At 47.2% G+C, this 22,895-nt stretch overlaps 2 protein-coding genes and 1 pseudogene across 13 annotated transcripts; 2 read left to right on the top strand and 1 right to left on the bottom strand.

Annotated features, from left to right (window-relative positions):
* Nucleotides 1-1,042: 1,042 nt before the first annotated feature.
* LOC119277526 (NADH:quinone reductase-like) lies at nucleotides 1,043-6,279 on the top strand. 2 transcript variants are annotated; one of them, XR_005137182.1, is made up of 7 exons: nucleotides 1,043-1,390; nucleotides 1,481-1,693; nucleotides 2,941-3,036; nucleotides 3,296-3,441; nucleotides 3,544-3,763; nucleotides 3,920-5,140; nucleotides 5,891-6,022. XR_005137182.1 is itself a non-coding variant. In XM_037558810.1 (6 exons), the coding sequence occupies exons 1-6, from the start codon at nucleotides 1,256-1,258 to the stop codon at nucleotides 6,092-6,094; spliced, it is 1,014 nt and encodes a 337-aa protein (XP_037414707.1). In that variant the 5' UTR covers nucleotides 1,048-1,255; the 3' UTR covers nucleotides 6,095-6,279. The 2 variants fall into 2 exon arrangements, 1 of the variants encoding a protein (XP_037414707.1); XM_037558810.1 differs by lacking the exon at nucleotides 3,920-5,140 and having other exon boundaries at nucleotides 1,048-1,390; nucleotides 5,891-6,279.
* A 1,205-nt stretch (nucleotides 6,280-7,484) lies between these two features.
* LOC119277534 lies at nucleotides 7,485-13,971 on the top strand (annotated as a pseudogene).
* Nucleotides 13,972-15,155: 1,184 nt separating this feature from the next.
* LOC119277483 lies at nucleotides 15,156-20,566 on the bottom strand. Of its 11 annotated transcripts, XR_005137164.1 has the most exons (7): nucleotides 18,492-20,073; nucleotides 18,086-18,124; nucleotides 16,576-17,872; nucleotides 16,422-16,475; nucleotides 16,034-16,163; nucleotides 15,856-15,949; nucleotides 15,156-15,467 (listed from the first exon to the last, which is right to left on the bottom strand). XR_005137164.1 is itself a non-coding variant. In XM_037558768.1 (5 exons), the coding sequence occupies exons 1-5, from the start codon at nucleotides 16,638-16,640 to the stop codon at nucleotides 15,420-15,422; spliced, it is 354 nt and encodes a 117-aa protein (XP_037414665.1). In that variant the 5' UTR covers nucleotides 16,641-16,670; the 3' UTR covers nucleotides 15,156-15,419. The 11 variants fall into 11 exon arrangements, 2 of the variants coding, with proteins under 2 accessions (XP_037414665.1, XP_037414673.1); XR_005137153.1 differs by adding an exon at nucleotides 20,080-20,566 and having other exon boundaries at nucleotides 16,034-17,872; nucleotides 18,492-19,994; XR_005137163.1 differs by having other exon boundaries at nucleotides 16,422-17,872.
* Nucleotides 20,567-22,895: the final 2,329 nt, after the last annotated feature.

Genomic DNA, 22,895 nt, shown 5'->3' with positions numbered 1-22,895 from the left:
GGATCATTTCAGGAAAACCGGTGTTGACTGGCTCCAGAATCTACTAGGGAACTGCGATGCAGAATCAAGGAGGAAAATATTACTCCTGTTGTGGCGTGCGTGGTGGCTGCGCGATGATTGCATCCATGCGGATGGCAACGCTATGATCAGCCATTCAGCGGGCTTCTTGGTCAAATATGTTGAGGAATTGAATCTGATAGGAACTGAACCCACTGCAGACGAGGTGGACGGTCACCTGGTCGGCGTTCAGAAACCTGGCTCTGTTGAGGCGCGCCGCGCGGAGATTAGAAATGGCAAGAAGCCCCAGGAACAGTGCTTGTGGAACGGCCAAAATAATAGTACCCGTGAGGAATTGGAAGCAGACCAATCAGCAAGGACGGCAATGAAGCCAATACATACAAAGAGGAGCAAATGAGAACCGCCACCGGAAGGCATATGGAAATTAAACTCTGATGCAACGTTCCTAACCAATACTGGCGACACTGTGGCTGGAACCATCGCCAGAACACACCAGGGTGTGGTTGCATTAGCATGTGGGCAGCGACTGCATGCATGCAAGGACCCAGAAGAAGCTGAAATGGCTGCTGTTGCACACAGACTCTCAGTATTAAGCAAATACTACAGGGGGCCAGTTTGTGTGAAATCAGACTGTGCTTCAGTCATCATAATGCTGAATAACAAAGCAAGTAATCTGTCGGCTCTTTTCCCCCTAGTCATGAAAGTGAGGCACTTCATGAATATTTTCAAAGAAGTGACCTTCAGTAGCGTGAGAAGATCCAGTAATAAACTGGCACATGAGCTTGCTGCTCTAGCAAGAAGACAGAGAGACCTCTTTATTTTTGGCGATGTCCCTCCTTCTTTAAGGAGCATCCTCATAGAGGACTGTAATAGCTCTTCCATTGTTACTTAAGTTGTTGCTGGTTTGATCTAAAAAAAATTGAAACCCATCTGGACTCATTAGTCAGCGAGTTCGAGTCAAAGTGGAGCCGACTCACCGGCTACTCATTTAGCTCACGACTTTTATTTGCAGCCCTCCTTATCCATCCTCCGTGTGGAGGAAACGACCAGCCGCCGTGCGCGGTGACGTCCCCGCTGACGCCCGGCCCCTGGAGCACGCAGCTCGCTGGCTGCTCACGGCTCATCGTCACGGCCTATTTATGGATCCGCCGCCTGCCACCGGCCGCCGGCAGAACTCCCGCGACTATCAGGATCGGCGGCTATACACCGTGAACTGCGCCACTAGACTAGGAAGAAAATGGGGTGGAAGGGCGTCCTGGGGTTCGACTACGGCGTCGTGCAGGCACCGCTCGGCCCCGACATCTCCGGCCCGGAGCTCGCCGCCGCCGTCGCCAACGCTGGCGCCATAGGCCTCCTCCGCCTTCCTGACTGGGTACCTCGACTTTCCTATCCTACCCTCTTTGCTATTTACATGCGCTCTGCCAGTCTTGGCTAATCGCCGGAGCCCCCTACCTGCCTGCAGCCGGCGCCGGACCACGTGAGGGGGTTGATACAGAGGACCAGGAGCCTGACCGAGAAGCCGTTCGGGGCGGCCATCGTGCTGGCCTTCCCGCACGAGGAGAATCTGAGGGTCGTGCTGGAGGAGAAGCTCGCCGTGCTGCAGGTGTACTGGGGCGAGTTCCCCAAGGAGCGGGTCGACGAGGCCCATCGTGCCGGCGTCAAGGTCTTGCATCAGGTGAGAACCTTATCTGAAGGACACTTCACCGGAATGGATGAAACCCGGCTGCGGCTTGTGCTTGTACTTAACAGTTAACACTTGTGCCGTTCTTATTACCACTTTCCTTGTCTGATTGCGTTTGCCTAGTATATGTTCGTTCCAATTTCCGTAATTAACATTTGTGATGTCATTGTAGTACTAGACTGGACTCTTTCTTCCTACTCACATTCCTGACTAATAGTGCCCAACTAATTAGACAAAATTAGTTGGAGCAAAATCATTTTGTTCTTGACAGTTGTGAGAGAGGGCAAAGTCCAGTGGCCGTTAGCTAAGATATGGCTGCTTAACACCTTTGTTAATTAGTCAAAACTTGTGAATGGTATGTATCAAATTTGCTAAATCATTGGAGGGCGGTGGCCGGTGGCCGTTAGCTAGAGTACGTTGACTGGTCATTATTCTGTATATGTCCAACTTCAAACAAGTGTTGTGTTCTTCAATGGTTTTGGTGCAAATGTAATGAACAGCAGCGGAATGGGCTTTTATGTTATATAGACAGATGGAGACTTCCAACAGAATTTGTTCTCTCACAATGATATTTGGACTAAGAATGGAAGGGCTAGAGTTTCTTATATGGACTCTGTCTCTGCAGCAAACCATGAAATCATGAATATACCTAATTAAATCATACTCCCTCCGATCCAAAATAAGTGTCGCAGTTTTGAATTGTGGTTAGTTCAAAACTGCAACACTTATTATGGATCAGAGGTAGTAGTTTTTAGCCTTTCCAACAAAGAAATCAGAGCTTTCTACTATTAGTGCACACTTGCAGCTATTCTAACAAGTACATTTAAAATTTTCTAAGCTTCTTTTGGAGGTCTAGTAAGAAACTATAGTACTGTTATGTCAAGTTTTAGAATGCGATCCTTTTCATAAAAGAAATACTTCTTATCGGTAGTGAACATAAAGTTGAGTTTATAAGAAAATGCTTGTTATTCATTTCTCTCCAATTTCCTAGGACTGCTGGGATCATGGGATGATTTCAGATTTGTGATATTGATGAACAACTAGGATTAGCATTTGATGTAGACCATTCAGGTTTCAATGAACTCCTTGTTGGTGCGAAGAAATTCACAATAAGTGCCAATGCATGACCTGTAGTCAAGGCTTTGATGCTCTATGATGATGATATGAGCATGTAAGTCCTTGCACTTGTTCTGTTGATTATGTATATTTAGATTTGTTTTTTTCCTTTGTGACTTGAACAGGTTGGTAACCTTGAGGAGGCAGCAAAAGCTAAGGAAGCTGGTGTAGATGGAATTATCGTTCAAGGCCGCGAAGCAGGGGGGCATGTGATTGGTCAAGTATAGTCATTACACACTGTTTCCATCTTGTTTTCGCTTCAATATTTTGAAATGCTGTTAGGCAGTCTACCAAGAAGCAAGCATGCATGCAATAAGAATCTACACCATGTGCCCATGATATATTCCAGGCTACTGATTTAGCTTAAGGCCCCTTTTGTGGTGTCATCTTTGGAAGCATAACACATCTTGCAAGTCTGTTTCTATTTAATTGTCTTCATGGGCTTTCATCTCAAACAGCTTTTCTTCTTTGAATAAAAAGGAGGGTCTGCTACCGTTGCTGCCGAGAGTAGTGGATCTAGTTTCAGATAGTACTGTTTCGGTTATCGCCGCTGGTGGAATCGTAGATGGCCGTGGCTATGCTGCTGCATTGGCACTTGGTGCTCATGGTGTTTGCTTAGGAACTAGGTACTTGCTCAATCTTTCCTTTGTATGATTATGTCAAGCAAAGCTTTTCTTTATGCTTATGCATGTTGTGGTTCTCACATTATGAAATTCCTTAATATTCAGGTTTGTAGCCACCGAGGAAAGCTTTGCGCATCCGCTGTATAAGAAAAAGCTAATTGAGATGAATTGCACGGACTATACAGCTGTGTTCGGGCGTGCTAGATGGCCTGGTGCTCCACAACGTGTCCTGAAGACACCTTTCTATGTTGAGTGGAAGAATCTTCCAGATCATGAAACAGAGGAAAATCAGCCTATTATAGGTCATTCTATCATCCATGGTGTGGTATGTATTACTTGTTTATTTTTGTTGAATTTATCCCCTCATTCTGCATTTAGAAATTGAAACCATCTTACCGAAAAAGGCTTTCGCCCCGCTTTATATATAAAGCAACGATCCAGTTACAACCAACCTCATACAACTCCACACCAACACACACAGGGCAAGATACAAGAATGTTGGGAACAGCTACACCACCCAACACAACTCCAAGCCATCTACAGGAAGGAAGAGAGAGCGCCGCTTGAAGTCGCCGGGTGCCTCAACCGTGAACGCAACATAGCGAAGAGTCGGAGCTGTGCACGACGAACCGATTACTCCAAGGCGGAGCCTTCAACAAGGTCATGGCACCTAAGTACCACCACCGCCTGATCCAGGGATCGAGGTTTCCCTCGGAGCAACACGGAGGAGGAAGAGGAACCACGGCGACGCCTTCAAGAAGGATACGACGCCCGTAGGCGCCGCCGCGCCGACCTGGCAAAGCCAGAAAGAGTTTTCACCCGGCAAGCCCTCTTTGCCTCCGAGACAGAGTGCCGCAAGCACGCTGCAGAACCACCGCCACCGACCGTCATGCCCAAGCTACCACGCCGCCCGCACGACCATGGTAACCGGCCAACATCCGAGCCGCGAGCTCCGCCCACGAGCATCGCGCCTCCCACCACCGAGGCCGCCGCCCGGCATCCGAGACCACCCCTCGACCGCCGCCGCCGCACACCGACATCGTCAACAGGTGAAGGGGCAGCAAAGACCCCCTCTTTCCGCCCCAAACAAGTTCCTATGGCAGGAGCGGCCGGCAGCCAGATCTGGGCAGGGAAAACGCCGGCGGTCAGCCGTGCTGCAGCCACCCGAGACACCCGATCTGGCACCTCCAAATCGCGGCGACGGCGAGTCCGGGAGGCACCCCTGCCTCCCCCTCACGGCGCCCTTGCCATTCACCAGCCAGCCAAGCCACACCAGAGCACAAGAGGAGCCGCCACCAGCAGCCGATTCATGCGCCACGACGGCCATAGAGGAGGGGGTCGAGCATACTGCTGCCGCGCCGCCATCTCCGCCAGCCCGCGCCGGAGAAGAGGCAGCCACCCACGACCTGTGCCGACCGCAGCCCTTGCCGCCGGAGGAGAAGACGACCGGCCGCCGCCGTCGCCCCAGGCACACACCGCCACCGCGCCGCCCGTCACGCCGTCGCTGCAGACGAACCGCCGTGCCGCCCGGCGTCAGCACCACGCCCCGGCCCGGGGTGTTGACCCGCGCCAACCCCACCACGCGGGAGGACGAGGATGCCCCGCCGCCGACCGGCCTTTGCCCAGCCGGGCCCCCTGGCGGCGGCGAGGGAGGAGGGAGGAGGGGAGGGGAGACCGGCGGAGGCGGCGGAAACCATATTTGGTATGACCTTTTCTGGTTTTCTTATTTTGACCAGTAATGTAGAGTACTTTACTCCTAAAAGTCTAACCCCGGAACAATATGTAGGCACGATGATGAGTGAATGTGCTTTATAAGGACTTCGTTAGCTAACTTCAGTTCTCAGGCATCTAATTTGGGAAGTTTACTTCCCAGTGAGAAACATGAGTCTTCAAGCTGTACCTTTGAAACTGTTTGTCAATTTAGACATGTCAGCTAACTTTAGGAGCTCTTGGACACGGGAAAGGCTGCCCAGTCCAATGTAGGGCCAAACAAGCCCCACAATTGAACTAGCTACTTTGCAAGTTATAGCTCAAGCGATCAAATTTTAAATGGCCATGCCAGCTCAGAATGATTTCATTGATATGATCCTTGGGGAAAAGGATATCAAAATGTTTCAAAATGACCATGATTATTTATTAACTTCTGATTTTTTAAATTAAACCTGGGTCTGTGTTTCCTGGGCATATAAAGTTAGAAAACGACATGCACATATTTACTCTTAAGTGCCAAATGATTTTTGTCATGTTACTTCAATATAGGTTGAAAAACTAAAGTTCTAGGAGTACCTGTAATGTACCATTGTTGTGATTAATCATGGCCATCTATTATGCTATTTGTACAAGATGGAGCTCAGTAGAGGAGTTCACTCATTCCAAACCTTAAATGCACATTTCATACTTGTGCATCTAGAACTTAATAATGGAGAACTAAGCAATGGTTTCATAATTCCAGCACAAGGATATATGCCGGTTTGCTGGTACTGTTCCTAATGCGACAACAACAGGCGATATCGATAGCATGGCCATGTATGCTGGCCAGAGTGTTGGGCTAATCACCGAGATTGTACCAGCAAGGGAAGTTGTCAAGAGGCTAGTCGCTGAAGCACAGCGTGTCATTGGAGAAAAGCTTTCTGGTTTCCCCAAATCATCAGAGTAGTGCTGGTGAAGTCCTTGGTAATTAAACTGTTAAGGTATCTAATGGTGTACGCTGCGTGTTATTTGTAGGCAATAGCCAATGAAAATAAATGGGTTTTCCAAGGTATTCCCTTTTTACCACAGTTTTGTACTTGTATGTGTTGTTTGTAAGTATATATTCAATAAAGGTAAATGATTTCAATACAATGAGACTGACAAGCGGAGCATGTAGGCTGGAGCCACTTGTCAATTACACATCCGCTTGTGCTTATGCTTTTGGAAACTTTCATTTTCATGAACCTCAGAGCAGCTGTCACTAATCAGACCTCAGGTGTCGGGTCATCTAAGATACCAACCTATGACACTACGCACTATGGAGATAGTAGTGTATCCTAGTATAATATGCATGATACCGCCTTATGATACCACCCACTACGAAAGGTCTTAGTGGCAAGGGCAAATTAGTAATCCTAACTAGCAAGATTTTGGAGTTTGATTGGGCTGGATATGGTAAAAGAAGTTTTGGAGGTGGTGAAGTCGGGAGTAATGTCGGTGGGCTGAAATGACACATTTATTGTCTTGGTTCAAGAGGTAGATGGTTCGACAAAGAATACTCAGTTTCAGCCCATTAGCATGTATAATATGGTCTATAAGATAATTTTGAAAAATGTTAATCACATGCCCAAAGGTTATTTCGCCGAAGGTGACTGAACAGACGGGAAGTGCTTTTGTGTCGGATAATATTCTCATTGCACACGAATGCATTCATCGAATCAAGAGGGAGACCAGTAAGAATGGACTATGTGTGGTGAAGCTCGATCTTCATAAAGCATATGTCCGGCTAGAATGGTGTTTTCTGAGGAGAATGATGGACTGAACCGGGTTTGCTGACCGATGGATTGAATTAATAATGAATCGTGCCTCATCATATGTTTACAAGATTAGGTTTAATGCGGAAGAACAAAAAATAAATACTCCAGTGAGAGGCTTACGGCAGGATGACTCCTCCTTCTCGATGTACATGTTCTAGTTTGTGCTGAGGCACTCTCAAGTACACAACTCCATCCACTTTCCCCCTTGTTTCTCCCTCCGGTGGATCTCCAGCCACCCAAGGCCCGGGCCATGGATGGAGATGGCGACTTCAACGCCGCAGGCGGCGGAAGGGGAAGCGCTGGTCGGAGGCGTGGGGGGCAAGTGCGAGGCAGCCGCGGGTGGGAGACGCAGAGCGGCGCCCCGGTCCGAAGGTCGCGGCAGGAGTTCGTCGCTGAGGGCCTAACGGCAGGTGCAGCGCCGGCGAGTTGGTGGGTACGGCAGGGAGGTTGTGCAGCCGCGAGGAGGCGCCGTCTGCTTCCGCTTCTGCGGCAGGAAGGCGACGATGTGCCTCGTCTAGATCATCCATCGCCAGGCAAGCTGAGCTCCTCCCTCCCCTCTTTTCCAAATCCAAATCCTAATGCTTTGATTTGCAACTGGTTTTTCCATCAAATCAGAAACACTAAATATGGCTTAGCTCCCCTAAACATCTTGTCCCGCCCCGCTATTTTAATTCAACTGAAACTTAAACAAGCTAGCGCAACACTCGACACGAAGCGTCGTCCTCTCGGCCACTTTCACGACCACCCACCAGCAGCATAGCTTCCTCTTTTTCCATAGATGGAATCACGGAAGCTCAACCTCTCTCTCTTGCAGTGCACCCACCACCAGTCCACCACCGCCACTGTCCTCTCTCCCTTTGGGTCACTTCTCTGTTCCCTCCACCATTTTCCCATCAACTCTGCAAGCTGCGTGCTGACGCGGTCGAACCTTTGCTTGTCTGGAGGCTTTCTCTCCACCAGCGCAAGCTCGACACACACCGGTGTCTATGAAGGATAGCCTTGCCCTTGTGTGCTTTGCAGGGACTAGCAGATATGTTGATCGAAACTCTTACCTTAGGTTTCTGTCTCTACTACTCCCCTGATGTGATTAGATACATGATACAAAGATTATTCGGTGGAACTCTGTGGCGTCCAGGTAGGAACGCTCCATGCCGTCGCAATGCAGGAAGCCTTTTCGTTTGGAATCTTTTACACAGCCACCCCACAGACGACACGGCGCTCTCCCTAGCCATGTAGCTCAAGGACGAACCAGACCGAACAATCTGATTTGACTCACGTCACGTATAGGTACAGGAGCATCTAGGGCGTGCGTGCAAGGTTCAGCACGCAGCATTTAACGTTGAGGCCCCGAAGCCATTTCTGTGCTCTGCCCATCTTTTTTCTCTCACAAATCCAACCGAGGTAGAGTGAGCGAAAGAGGAAGAAGCATTTGCTGCTCTGCGCCGTGCCGTGCCCTCCTGTGCGCAGCCGCCGCCACCATCCGGTCGTCCTCTCTCCCTCTCGGTTCCTTCCACCACCACCACCACCACCTCTCCTCCTCACACGCCAAGCTCACGCACATTGGCGTCGCCCCCCAGCTTCCTTTCGGAATCGCAGCTCCAGCCATGGCATCCTTGGCCAACCTCCTGATCTCACTTTTCTCGCTCACCCTCGTGCTCCTGCATGCTCCTGCACCTGCGGTATGCGACGACCTAGTCGCAGGCCTCTCTCCAAGCCATCGCACATACATTGTGATGCTGAGGCCACCCGTCGAAGCCGGCAGCGAGGACGACCACCGCTGGTGGCAGGATTCCTTCCTGCCAACGCCTCTCGCCGGCTCCGATGAGCCACGCCTCATCCATACCTACACTGAGGTCTTCACGGGGTTTGCCGTGAGGCTCACCGAAGATGACCTCGCCATGGTGTCCCAGAGGAAGGAGTTTCTGCGGGCGTTTCCATACCATCTCTGGCGCCCCAGCACCACTCACACTCCGAAGTTCCTCGGACTGGAGAAAGATGCCCGGCTGTGGAGGGACACCAACTATGGCCAAGGAGTCATAATCGGGGTCCTGGACACCGGCATATACGTAGAGCATCCTTCCTTTGATGACAGTGGCATCCCGCCACCCCCATCAAAGTGGAAGGGCTCATGCCATGGCGCTGCACGCTGCAACAACAAATTGATAGGTGCCAAATTCCGTAATCCCAGAGCATATGATTCCAGTGATGACACGGGGCATGGAACACATACCTCGTCCACCGCAGCTGGGAACTTCGTCAGTCATGCCTCAGCCCACGGCCTCGGCAGGGGCACAGCTGCCGGAATTGCTCCACATGCACACTTGGCCATGTACAGGGTGTGCATAATTCTTGGGTGTGCATCCTCGGACATAGTTGCCGGGTTAGATGAAGCCGTCAAGGATGGTGTTGATGTGCTTTCACTCTCCCTCGGCCCCTTTTTTGATGTCAACTTCACTGATGATCCGGTTGCCATTGGCACATTCAATGTGGTAGCAAAGGGTGTTGTTGTCGTGGCTGCAGCTGGTAACAACGGTCCAAGGTCCTTTATTGCCAACTCTGCACCATGGTTGCTCACAGTTGCAGCTCGCTCGGTGGACCGAAGCTTCCAGACCGTTGTGCAGCTTGGCAACGGCGAGCACATCAGTGGGGAAGCTTTCAATCAGACTGCGAACTCAAACTCCAACTCTGTTCCTCTGTATTGGAACAAACACTGCAAGTCATCATTGGCTGGAAGAAATGTGTCTGGCAAAATTGTGATTTGCCATAACACAGGACCAATGAATGACACAGGGTCAGCAATCAACCAGTCTGACATCAGTGGCATCATGAGTGCCGGGGCGGCTGGCATAGTCCTGATCAACAGGAAAGATGCTGGCTTCACCACCCTTCTGGAGGATTATGGCAGTGATGTTGTGCAGGTGACCGTGGCTGATGGCAACAATATCATAGGGTATGCAAGGGCAACAAGCAAAGCCAGTGCCAAAGTCATATACAAGAACACTATGCTTGGTGTCCGTCCATCTCCCACTGTCGCGGCATTCTCATCCCGCGGTCCCAGCACGTTCAGCCCCGGTGTGCTAAAGCCAGATATATTAGCACCCGGGCTCAACATCATTGCTGCATGGCCACCACTCACCATTCTTGGATCTGGGCCATTCAACATTAGATCAGGGACATCCATGTCGACTCCACATGTCAGTGGAATCGCTGCGCTTGTCAAGAGCTCCCATCCTGATTGGTCTGCTGCTGCTATCAAGTCAGCCATCCTCACCACAGCTGACATCACGGACAGCGCTGGTGGCCCGATCTTGGACGAGCAGCATCAGAGGGCAACTGCGTATGCCATGGGTGCTGGCCATGCCAATCCTATAAAAGCTATTGACCCGGGCCTTGTGTATGACCTTAGCATCACTGAATATGCTGGCTACATATGCGCTCTCCTCGGTGATCAAGGCTTGGCAACCATTGCGCGTGACCCGACGCTGTCCTGCAAAATGCTTCCCAAGATACCAGAGGCACAGTTGAACTACCCATCCATAACAGTGCCACTCAGGACAAGGCCATTCACGGTGAACAGAACCGTGACAAATGTGGGGCCAATAAATTCAGTATACACACTGAAGATGGAGGTTCCCAAGTCGCTCACAGTGCGAGTCTACCCAGAGACGCTGGTGTTCTCCAAGGTTGGACAAAAGAAAACATTCAGCATTACGGTGAGCAGGCATCGCAATGTCGGGTCAAAGGCCTTGCAGGGAAGTTTGAGCTGGGTGTCCAAAAAACATATTGTGCGTAGTCCGATCGTGGCTTCTCCTCTGTTGTAATCAGTAAAAGCATGTGTGACACATGACGTTGTAGAATCGCGCATGTAATATTGTAATTAGGGAAATGACTGTCTTTTAATTAGAAGTGTATCCATGCCTGTAAAATAATTGATGTTTGGACGTTTAGCATCCATTGCTGTCACAATTCTTTTCTGAATTACTTTTTCCTTTTCCCAACTTATCAACAATGTTTGCTGCAGGTAGTAGATCACCATTGAGAGGTGCTGCTTCTAAGGTGTAAAATCCATCCAGGTACCTAAACCTACCCTTTCCCTCATATGGGTATATGCCATTGCTACCTCCAGATTTTTTATCCGCGCTATTGATGATATACTTTCTGCCGATATGAGCTATTGATGATAAACTTGCTCTTTTTTTGTTTCCTCTACATTAGTTCCTTTCAATGCTTAGGTTCAGTTGGGCACTAATGACTATTTCGGGTGCTTTGAAATTAGATTTTGATGATATTAAGGTCATCATCAATCTACATGAACAAAGGAGAGGTTTGCCTGAATACTCGTAGCTAAATTGGTTTTTCTCCCTGTGTTTCTTTTCTGGTCCTTTTTGTCTTTTGCAGTTGGTGTATATATGTTCCGAAGCTAAATTGAGTCTTGACTTTTAAGAAGAAAAATACATCGTTGCAGTAATTGTACAGTTTAAACTTATTAGTTCGTGTTGTAAGCACATGTATTAGTGAGTCAGTTTAGAGCTTGTACTATTAGTTGTGCATGTTAGCTCACTCCCCTGTCTCAACCCGGAGCCAGGCACCGAGTTAGACCTTGCCAACACACAATCTCTTCTTCCTCAACTCCTCTGCTTTCTGCCTCCAGGTCCAGGTCGCTCTCCTCAGTGGTGCTACATGAGTGAAGATTTATGTTTGCTACTGGATCCGAAATCCTTCATCTTTGCTGATGCTATTCCCCTATATTTTCCCATCACTTGACACTCTGATCTCCCTGATTTTGGTCTCTGGTTTTTGAAATGCAGATAGTGGCCGCAGCGTTGCCGCTGGACGGTGCACACTGGAGCTCGAGTATGCAGCCACGACAGAGCTGCTCGGACATCACTGTATGTCGATGTTCTCTATCACTCCTGAACACCTTGAACTCTCCTCTACTTGATCTAGAGGTTTCTGGGACCTAAAATGCTCTTGTGTGCTGAGACAAAATCCCCAACTCTCGCCTTTAAACCCAGCATTTATATTAGGCCTAAACCCATAATTTATACTGATGTTTAACTCAAATTCCCACCTCAATGGTTTCTGCTATAAAACTGAGGTGATGGTGTCGTTAAGTCCTAAGTATTTTGCTTGTCTTAAAGCATTTCACTATTTTCTTCATGTCGCCAGCTTTTTCCGTTAATGAAACCGTTGTGGTGACATGGGATTTGTGCTTGTACGTGAGAAAAGAAAAATGATGGCATGAAGAAAAACACCTTTTTTTGATGCAATTGCTCCTTTTTGTTCTTGCTTGCTGGCTTTGTCTCTACTCTGGATGCAATTGCTTCTTTAGGCATGCTTCTCAGCTCCTCCCCCTCCCACGACAGCCAGCATTGGTGGTCTCTCAGGTTACCACCTCCTTTGGTTCTTGTTTTTTTTAATTGGGAAAGAGAAGTGGAGACAGTGGGAAGGGGGGAACTACGGCCAGGTGAATATCTTCTTCTATTCTTATCCCTCCTCCTCGAGCAAGTATACCTTTTTTTTCTTTCCCGAAAAGAGGGTAAAAGCCCCCGGTATCGATTGAAGCAAGTTATCCCATACCTTGGTCTAGATGATCCTTTCATTCATTGGTTGAGCTACTATGCTTACACTATTCGAGCCCCTTGTATGTTTACAAAGACGATTAGTGCAGCTGCACTGTATTTATGATGAAAATGCTGGTTCATGCACAGTATTAATGTTGGTGATCTATCTGTTTATAGGTGCACAGTGGGTTTTATTCTGCATATCATAATACAACATTGCGTGATGGAGTCATCAATGGCATCCAGAAGACCAGGGAAGCATATGACAATATTCCCATCATGGTGACTGGACATTCTATGGGAGGGGCTATGGCTTCGTTTTGTGCCCTTGATCTTATTGTGAGTGCTAATATTTGTCTGAAGAAGATATGCTTTCATTTATTTAGAAGTTTCTCTACTTTTCATGAATGCATCCTCCTGCTAAATTCTACTACAAGCTGACCTTTTTGAATGGAATAGGGTGCATTGTTGGGGATTCCATTCCTCCTCTGTTCTTAGTTTTAATCGATTCTTTCATGTGTATAAAATGCATTGAAAAAACTTCTAACATCACTAAAATCAATACTACATAAGTACTGCACAATTCTCAGACTGAACTCTCTTTACATTTGACAGACTAGTTATTGCTAATATTTTGTTGGGAATGACAGCAAGTGTCGGCGAATCAAGAACCTCAGTAATAGTATAATTTGATTTCTGTGCTGTTCTTCTGAATACAAAAATCTTAGACGAGGCAGATGTAACTATCTTTGTTCATGTGTGGACAGTACACCCTCTGTATATCTGAACAGTGGCATCAAGCATAAGTAGTACTAGCGTCTGTTTTTGTCTATCCTGAAAAGTACGACATGCTTCTGATTTTAGCCACCATATTGGGCTCGATAGCCTAGTATACCTGATCGAGCAAATCTGTGACGATTCTGGTGAAGATCCCACTTGCAGCAGGTCCTTTCCGCTCTCACGTTTTAACATTCTGTCCTTTGTGAACTCTTTGCCAGCTGATGTTCTTTCACCCTAACATTGCTCTTCTATTCAGGTCCGTCAGTGGAAATAGCGTGCAAGACCATATCCACTATCTTGGCATCAGCATGCATTCCGAGTCGCGGGGATCATGCAGGATCGTCACGGATGACAATATGCTCAGGTACAAAGTTGGCACTGTAGACGGCGCTATTGTCTTCTCGAAGCAGCCTGGTTTATCAGTTGATCAGCTACTCAGTGCACAGTGAACAAGCTGAAGATTACATGGATTTGTTTTTATGGTTCATTTCTGCCAAAGTACAATATTCTTGTTGGCAATCAAAGCACTATCTCATGTATATATACACGCGTTATCCTGGCTGGATTAAATTATCATAGCCGAGGGTGTATTTCTGAAATGTACAAACATATTTGTGCTGATTAACTTGTCCATATTCTTGTATATAATTTAATTTATTTAAGCATGGCGGTTGCTTTCATTATGTGCAGCATACCAGATGCATATGTTATATATGGTGAAGTGCACAAGTCAGTTTGTGGTATCAATTGTTCTTAAAAATGTTGAGGATGTTTATACACAATGGTTTTTGACATTCCTGCCGTCAAATGCTTTGTTTTACAATTGCCTGGTTTTGATATTCAAGTTAAACTATTAAACTTTACAAGGATGTGGTAAAATTTTAAAAATCTGCACGGCTATTGTACATGCATTTAATTGGATATGGAAATCAAGCTGTCTCTCTAAATAGATACTTACTTACGAAGCCTTTTATCCCAAACAAGTTGGGGTAGGCTAGATATGAAACCCTTTCACGAGGACTTCCCAGGAGGTCACCCATCCTAGTACTACTCTCGCCCAAATGGGTTACATACCCAAAAGACTGGCTAGTTTTTACGTTGGCTCGCCAAGCCTATCACAACCCTTAGATATGAAACCCTTTCACGAGGACTTCCTAGGAGGTCACCCATCCTAGTACTATTCTCGCTCAAATGGGTTTCATACCTATGGGACTGGCTAGTTTTTACGTTGGCTCGCCAAGCCTATCACAACCCTCCTCCTTTACCCGAGCTTGGGACCGGCTATGCCTAGAAGACATAGGCGGAGTTTGTCTCTCTAAATAGATATTCTTATTTTTTTGGCATCTCCTTTAAGACAGATTGAACACAAGGGGTCTACTAAACAGAAAGAATTTCTATGTTGAGAATAACAAATGTGTTTATGTGTGATGATGAACCTAATGAAGATTACATCCACCTTTTCTTTTTATGTGACTTTAGTCAGAACTTCTGGATTGCACTTGATTTTTAATGGAACTAGTGGACCCGTTGCGCCAAATGGCGCAGAGGCACGCTAAATCCATGTACACATTGAAAAGAAAATACATTATTTAGTTGATTTAGTCATGGGCAAGCACATATAGTAACAAATTTAACACCCTTTAAAAAAAGAATGGTGACTCCACAATAAAAAAAATGATTTCTTGTTATCTACAGCAAGATGTGCGCAAATACCCATTTAAAATCATGAATGTGTAGTAACTTTAGCTGTGAGCAACCACTTAGAGCGCCAACGCAAACCCTTTTAATCAAAAATTAAGGACTTCTTTTTACAAATATATACTTGAGCATGCACAATTTGTAATCAATCACATTTTCAAACAAGGGATTGAAACAACAGTTAACATAGCTAACACTTTGCATTTGCATTTAAGTGTAAAATATTGTAAGATAGGAATAAGGGTTTGGTTCTTCCTTGGAGATGCACCAACTCCAGTACACACATACATAGACCTAACAAATATTTCTTCACCAGGAACTACGTCACACAGCAAGGCTCCATCATCCGTGAAATCAAACTAATTTAGCTACCCATCAAATGTAGAAAAAACTTTGCTGCTGGAAACTTGCACGTTCATTCTCCCCTGCAACCTTAGCTCGCGGAACCCGGCTTCGAGGGCAGATACAGGGGCATGGGGACCTGTCATGATTTTTTGAGAATGCAAAACACACCAGCATGAGATTTATTAGGAAAAACACATTATATCAGTTTCTAATTGGCTCACATTATAGCAGAAATAATGATAACTGACAACAGGCCTGGAAGATAGACTAACAACATAATTCCCACAATCAAATTAGCTAGATTAGGATTTCCATATGTACATACCGCCACAACATATTATAGAATCTGTAACCTCACTGGAGAACAAAGTGTTCAGTAAAAAATAACACAATCTGGCCTACATAACTTTGGAATCACTGCACATTGTTGAAACTTGTAAGCCCGACATTCCTTATTAGCATTAAGGCGAGCCAAAAGTATTGAAACCATGATGACCTAAATAGTGCATCAGGTAGAGCATTACCTGCACTGGCCAAATGATGACATGGTCTTCCTTTCCTTGACGCCAAATGATGGAGACCTTGTTCTTCACCAAATTCTTCCATTGGATCCTTGCGCTGCTTTTCTCCCAAATTAGTAAATTTTATACAAGGAAATCAAAACCAGAGAGACAGTAATATCAACAGGTCAAAAGAGAACACCTTATAGTGATTTGTCGAGAACTGCCTCTTGCTGCCTCTGCAGGATTGTTTTGTCCATCGTCGTCTCTAGATCCCTTCCTCCTAGATGCACCACTATATTGGTACACAGAGCCGCCGAACGATCAGTAAACTAAGGACCATGAATTAAGATCACTTTTTAAAAAAGTAATCATGTGATGCATAAAAATTGCAAAATAAAATAGCAACCACGTGGTAAGAACCGGCAACTCATTTTACAGGATAAATATTTGCCTAACCCTTGCTGCAGATGGTCAAGACCACAACACAATGACACATAATAGCAGGTTCATATATAGAAAGATAAAAGGAAACTAAGATTACAACACAATCAGACAAATCTATATATTCAAGTACACTAAGATTTTACCTTTGTCTATTTCCTTTAGAATGGTGAACCAACAATGATGGATGGATCATAGTACTGTGGACAAAAAAATTACTATATATGATTAATTTTAATGTGACAAAAGCAAAGCAAAGTGGTCCATGCCGGAATTCATGCCCAGCAATCAATTCTACACCTTTTCTCTGTGCATAGCTTTATTTTCGTTTCTGTATGTCTACGATAAGTTACCCCATTTCTCATCCCTCGCTGCTCTGCTCATACCTTGACAATCTGGAAGCACCAAAGGAATAAGCACTTTGTGCATATATAAATATAGCAGTCAGCCAGGCATGGTTAAGCAATGACATTGAAAGATAAATATGCCAGTCGACGCTAATAAGGTAGGCTACAATCTTCTGGGAACCACTAACTTGCAAGGCACTGAAAATAAACTAAACACAACGACCTGACCCTAATGATGCTAGCTTATGGAAGCCATAGCCTATCTGATAGACAATGAAAGTGATCAGAAGACCAACAACAATTTTGATTTCAGAAAAGGGTATTTCTTAAGCAATGCTTTTATTAGAAAGATGCATTCACATATATTTTTCTAAAATCCCATGCAAATGTGTTGATCCATTCCAGGGAAATAATTCATACCCAAAAAACCTGGAACATAGATGGGGACAGTATTTAAGGCAAAGCAAGTATTTGCCTAATCAACACAGAAACTTTGCATATTCCACTTTGCTGTAGTAAACATATTTGAGAACAGTTCAAACAGGACCTCCATATGTTATACATAAGTAGCCATATGGAGCTGTAAACCAAGACAGAGGCCACTCAAGGCAGAAATTCAAATAGTGACAAAGGAACATCTCGTAATCAGGAGAATTCTATGACTATTCAAAAACAGAAGGCACCTCAGGAAGCGTGTAGTCAAATTAGTCTAGCTTAAAAACTAAATAGTAAATAAGGTACCATTCGTTTTTCCATGAAAAATAGGCATGCCATATTAGATTTCTGAAATCCTTTACTTGTAAATGCCATATCCAACTGCCCAAATTATTGATGTATAACCCGTCAGCTGCATCCAGTCAACTGTTTTTAAGAGAATAGGCAAACAACAAGAAACCAAAGCAGACCCCCGCTTCTTAGAAAGAGCTTCAATAAACTTAAATTGTTGTCCTATTATATTAATTAATCTATACAGATGAGACTTATTCACGGGTTTGTCCTCAAGAAAACAGCTTTAACTCTTACAAAAAAATAGTTTGACCAGTTCTAAAAAAAATCCATTCGTATGCACATGTTTAACTCTCAAAAAATAGCTTTAACTCTCATAAAACAGGTTTAACTCTCATAAAACAGGTTTAACTCTCACAAAACTTGCACGTGTCTGTCCTCAAGAAAATTTCCATTATCACCCATCCAACGGATGACCCAAGACCATAGATCACAAAACCATATCTTCACGCCATGTCCCCAATCTGCATATGAGACCTTTCTGATTAGAAACTATATGGAAAATAAACAACATTTATCTAATTGGATCTTAAGTAAACATGGCTGCATGTTTGCCGATAATCTAATTGAATTTTAAGGAGGGCGACAAGATGCATGTGTGTGGCCACGACACCCATGTTGCCAAATTGTTTAGTGCGGCCAAGAAGAAAACTGACAATACTGGAAAGTAGCCGGACCTGGGGTCGTGAGGGAGGTTGAGGATGAAATCTTCGCCGCTGCATGCCAGAGAGCAGTGGGGTAAGACAATGCTAATGTTTATAGAAGATGTGAACTCTTTAAAATGCATGTATAGCCCTTTTTAGGGGATTAAAGGGTACAGAAAAGCAGTAAAAAATGGAGCCAGCTCATAAATACATTTATGGGCAGAAACATATATATGCCTAGATGGAACACATAAAGATAAGGAATGCATCTATCAGTACATGGAAACCCAGATCACGGCAACATTAATAAACAGGTCCAGAAGTGATGTACAAAGCATCAAATTTGCCCTATGGAGTGTCCAACTACACAGGAATGGTATTAGAATTCAGAAACTGTATGAGATGTAGCATGCCACACGTGAAATGCTAGGTCACTTACATTGCTTGTATTTGGATGTGCACAACATCAGTACATAGAGATTTGGGAAACGTTTGCTGCCGGTGCGCCGGTCGAAGCGTTGCGCCGGACGCGCGCGCTTCGTTGGATCGAAGGCAATCCTACAGCCCTTGTGTGTTGTCTTCCACTCGTCTCTTTTCTTCAGATCCCGTCGCGATGCAAACTGCATCTCCCGCTCACGACCATAACCCATCCCCTCCATCCCGCGAGCGGAAGTTGTTGTGAGAGCATCGGTCTCCGGCCACCGCCCTGCACCACCGGGCGTGAAACCGAGGCCGTCATCTATTTGTCCTACTCCAGCGAACTGGCGGCCACCCCCACACTTCCTCCTCGGCTTTTTCCCCTCTCCAGCCATGGGACAAGAGATGGGTGGCCCTCTATGTTGCAACCAGGCGTCCGAGGTGTCGCCGTAGACGAAAGCCAACCAATGTTTGCGGACCGTAGGGGACGCATGCTGGGACCAGCCCCACAGATGCTACAACCAATTTATTTTTTGCTCGAACCACCATCAGAGATGCTGGGAAGCTGCTACTGCGTGCAATCGAGCTGCAACCAGCAGCTCAAAAAGCTACATCCGGCGACTTTGTTTGCTGGAACCAGAGAAAGCGGCGGGGTTGTGTCAGGCGACGACGTACGACCGACGTACTGCGGAGCTGCAACCTGCAACAACATTTGTTACAACCGTTGACCATTTTTGCTGGAACCAGAGAAAGCGACGGGGTTGCGTCAGGCAACGGCGGAGCTGCTACATGCGGCGAAATGCTACGACCACCGTGATGCGGAGCTGCAATCGGCAACACCATTTGTTACAAACATAGTCCATTTTTGCTGGAACCAGAGAAGATCGAGGCTACTAATGGTGCACGGCGAGCTTCAACCAGCGACATGAGATGCTACAACCAGCACAATTTTTTGCTGGAACCACATATTGTGATTTTTGCGAGTTACTTCGTCGTCTCCATCGTTCCATCCATGCTGGGGCGGCACCGGTAGGGGCACAATGTTCCAACCACTTACTTGTTTTGCTGGAACCAGCGAGGGACGAGGAAGCGTCGTACTATTGCCGGCGAGCAGAGCTGCCGCGGCCAACGACGGCAACCCATGACCACAAAGGGCGAGGGAGAAGTGTAGGGGAGGTGCTGCCGGCGTGCAGCAGAGCGGGTAAAAAAGGCGACCGGTGACGGCGGCGCGTGTCGACGGCGAGGCAAGCCGGCGGGGGCGGAGGCAACGGCTGTCTGGGAACGGGGTGGAGCTGCGTGGCGAGGTGAGGAAGACAACACAGAGGAGAGACACACGAGGGGGGAAGGGATGAAGCAGCTTTTTGGATAAGGAACTGATGGCCTAGATGAATTGGATCGGATGGCTAGGGCGCGACCGGCCCAAATTTGGGCCGGCGCACCGGCGCCTAGCGCTGGCCTAGAGATTTTGCCGCACAATATACTTATCAGCTAAGAATCTTGGAAAATGGAGATCCAATCCCATAACCTAGCAAATTATCAAACAAAATCAGGAAGGAAAATATAGGAGAAATCAAAGGATAATACCATAGCTCCAGAGACATTGACCAAACCTGGAATTGTGTAACTGGTACGTACAGACATCACCAACACCAATCCTGGCTACTGCAGTCGGCGGCGCAACGTCTCTTACCGACCAAACCAACATGTGAAACAAGAATGAAATTAGATGGAAAGGGGAGCCGAATTAGGCAGGAGGAACTCATGCGGGGAGGTGCATCCAGAAGGGAAGAGGGACGAGGGTTGAGGGGTGAGGTCCTGGTCCTTCTTCGATGCGGCTTAGCGGGGCGACAATGAACAATGACGGCGCCGTCCGGCACTCTCCCACCCGCATCCGTTGCTCCCCGCTGCTTCCGCCCGCCTGCGCCAGGCTCGCCTCGAGCCGGCCGCCGCCATGGAGCCTAAGCGACGGGAGGTAGTTCTGGGAGGAGGAGAAACGCGAAGATGGGAGGGCTGGGAGGGATGGGCGCCGCGGCAGGGGTGCGGGCGAGGAGGAAGGAGGGAGGCGTGCGGCGGCTTTGGTGATTGGGGGAGGGTTTGCCACCAGCGCAGGGGGCGACGTGCACTGAGACGACGCACGCCTCGCACGAGGGACCCAACGCGCGGCGCTCGCACGTCCAGTTGCCAGCCGTGTGCATCGGCCACGCGAACCCAGTAGCGAGGGAACACAAAGCAACTGACCACCGGCCCCGCCCCTCCACACGGCCCCAGCGTCAGTGGCCTTGTGTAGCGCTAAACTAAAGGCACCGGACGACCCGGAAAAAAGGCGAGCGCACCGGACGACCCGGAGAAAAGACCCGTGAGAGCAAGCATAATAAGTCCTACTCAGCAGGCTACAAGACTTGCCACGTCACAAAAATCCTACATGAAAGAGAGAGAAGTGAGGAGAGAGAGTAGAGCTGACTCTTCACTAGTCGCCCGCCTATAGCATGTTACGAGGCGCAATAGCTGGCTTGCAGCCCGAGCTGCTGCCTGTAAACCAGCGCTTTGCCATTCCTCCCAATCCCAGCATGCAAAGATTAATACTTAAATCCAACCCAACAGCTAACCTATAGCTGTCCTATTATATGGTGTTGGTTGTATGAAGACTATAGATGACATGGACATGACTATAGAGCCGGCTGCTGCCTCTCTTATTAACCATGCTCTGAGTGGGCGGACCCGGCACTATGTAGAGGTCAGCCTTAGCACGACACGCGCAGGAGTCAGCCACAATTCTCTCCAACCCCGGCATAACGCAGAGAACAATAGAGAGTCCCTTGCACGTGGGACCAGCGGCCATCCTGGCCCACTCGTCATGGCATGGAAGGGGTAGCAGCGGGTGTACATATGTCCTTCCAGCCGGCTGCCAAGCCAATAGGGGTGCGCTACGCGAGGCACGCACGCGGCACGCCAGGGGAGGCCGCCCGCGACCCAAAAAGAACTGACCCAACCAATAGCGCAGGAGGCTGAGCCCACAGGTTATCGCCCCAATGAATTTACCAGAAGGTCAAACGAAGATCGAAAATTGCCAGCGCAGATTGAACGGCAACCAATCAATGGAAGACCAATTTGACCAACATCCGATGGACAAAAGATATGCAAATCGAGGGACGATTCTGGAGAGGAGTTGGCTAGCAACCTTATATGTTAGAATGCCACAGTTGATATGCTGATGGAAGCTAAAGATAGAATCATTAGAGTTACTAAGCTCCCACGAAATGGAGAGTTGTGAGCGTTGTAGACTGTTTTTACGTGCTGGACCCCACATGTTAGCCGGTAGGAGTGGTGGTCTCTCTAGGCTGGGCTTGGATGATAGGTCAACGTGTCGTTTATGTACGACTTCGGTCCCTTCATGTCGGTTTCGCTGCCAGCTCGCGTGGAAAGAGAATGAAAAGGCAGTTTGGGGAAGGGAGGCAAATCAACCATTGTGATACGGGATCTGCCTTTGTTCGCACTTCGCAGCTGCATGCTCCCAGAGAAAATGGGCGAAGGAAATTCAGCGCCACCACATCAGACAACGGAAATCCGGTCCGCCCCAGCTTCTTCGTCGCCAGTGCGGCCGCCACTGTCGCTCTTCCGGCTCCTCGCCGACACGCTGCGGGGAGGACGCCTGCGGGGAGATCCGCAATTTTGCTGCGTTGGCGTTTGCGGGCAGGACATGATGAGATCCGATTCTTCCTCTAATATTGGTGGAGCTTGGCAGCGGGAAGAAGTCGGGGGATCGAGGAGATCACACACAGCCGGCGGTTCTTGAGTCTGCACTTAATCGCCGTTTACCAGACCTGCAGGTTAGGCGACTGTACGAGTATGTCTTCTTCGGCTCTAAGGTTCGGTTTATGAGAAAGGAAATAATTGAAGTGCACGTTGTTATTCATCTAAGAATTATTCCAACAACAGAAATATGCCAAACATGTACTATGGTCTGATGCAGGTTCGGAGGACAAAGTTTCGATGTTGTAGTCAAACAAAGCCTGATAGTAAACTTGCAGCCAACAACAGTTGCTTTGATAAATAGTCAAACAAAGCCCTCTGCAAAATGCAGTAGCAACAAATGTTTAAACTTATAACCTGTATTTTTTTGCAGCCTTAAATAAAGTTGTACTCCCTCTGTAAACTAATATAAGAGCGTTTAGATCACTATTTTAGTATTCTAAACACTCTTATATTAGTTTACGGAGGGAGTATTAGCATTTTGTTTTCGTTCATTTTCAAGGTTCAAGAAAACAAACATGGCAAAACTGGCTTCTAACAGGGTCTATGTTGCTGTCCTCCTTGACCAGAATCTGCTTCTCCATTATACATCCTCCACTAACAATGAGGTTGATCCAGTTTGCTGTTGGGTTCATGTAGTATGGTTTCTAACCCACATTACAGAGTTATTTGTGGT

This window comes from Triticum dicoccoides, chromosome 1A, assembly GCF_002162155.2.
Source record: "Triticum dicoccoides isolate Atlit2015 ecotype Zavitan chromosome 1A, WEW_v2.0, whole genome shotgun sequence".
In the NCBI taxonomy this organism is placed as follows: Eukaryota; Viridiplantae; Streptophyta; class Magnoliopsida; order Poales; family Poaceae; genus Triticum; species Triticum dicoccoides.
This window is presented reverse-complemented; position numbering and strand designations above follow the sequence as displayed.

Bases quoted from the DNA above. Each gene is read 5' to 3' on its own strand.
- LOC119277526 (XM_037558810.1), top strand. From the start codon at position 1,256: ATGGGGTGGAAGGGCGTCCTGGGGTTCGACTACGGCGTCGTGCAGGCA. The intron at 1,391-1,480 runs GTACCTCGACTT...ACCTGCCTGCAG, and splicing joins TCCTCCGCCTTCCTGACTGG to CCGGCGCCGGACCACGTGAG. The intron at 3,037-3,295 runs GTATAGTCATTA...TTGAATAAAAAG, and splicing joins GGGGGCATGTGATTGGTCAA to GAGGGTCTGCTACCGTTGCT.
- LOC119277483 (XM_037558768.1), bottom strand. From the start codon at position 16,640: ATGAGAAATGGGGTAACTTATCGTAGACATACAGAAACGAAAATAAAG. The intron at 15,950-16,033 runs GTGTTCTCTTTT...GGAGAAAAGCAG, and splicing joins TCTCGACAAATCACTATAAG to CGCAAGGATCCAATGGAAGA. The intron at 15,468-15,855 runs GTAATGCTCTAC...AAATCATGACAG, and splicing joins TCATCATTTGGCCAGTGCAG to GTCCCCATGCCCCTGTATCT.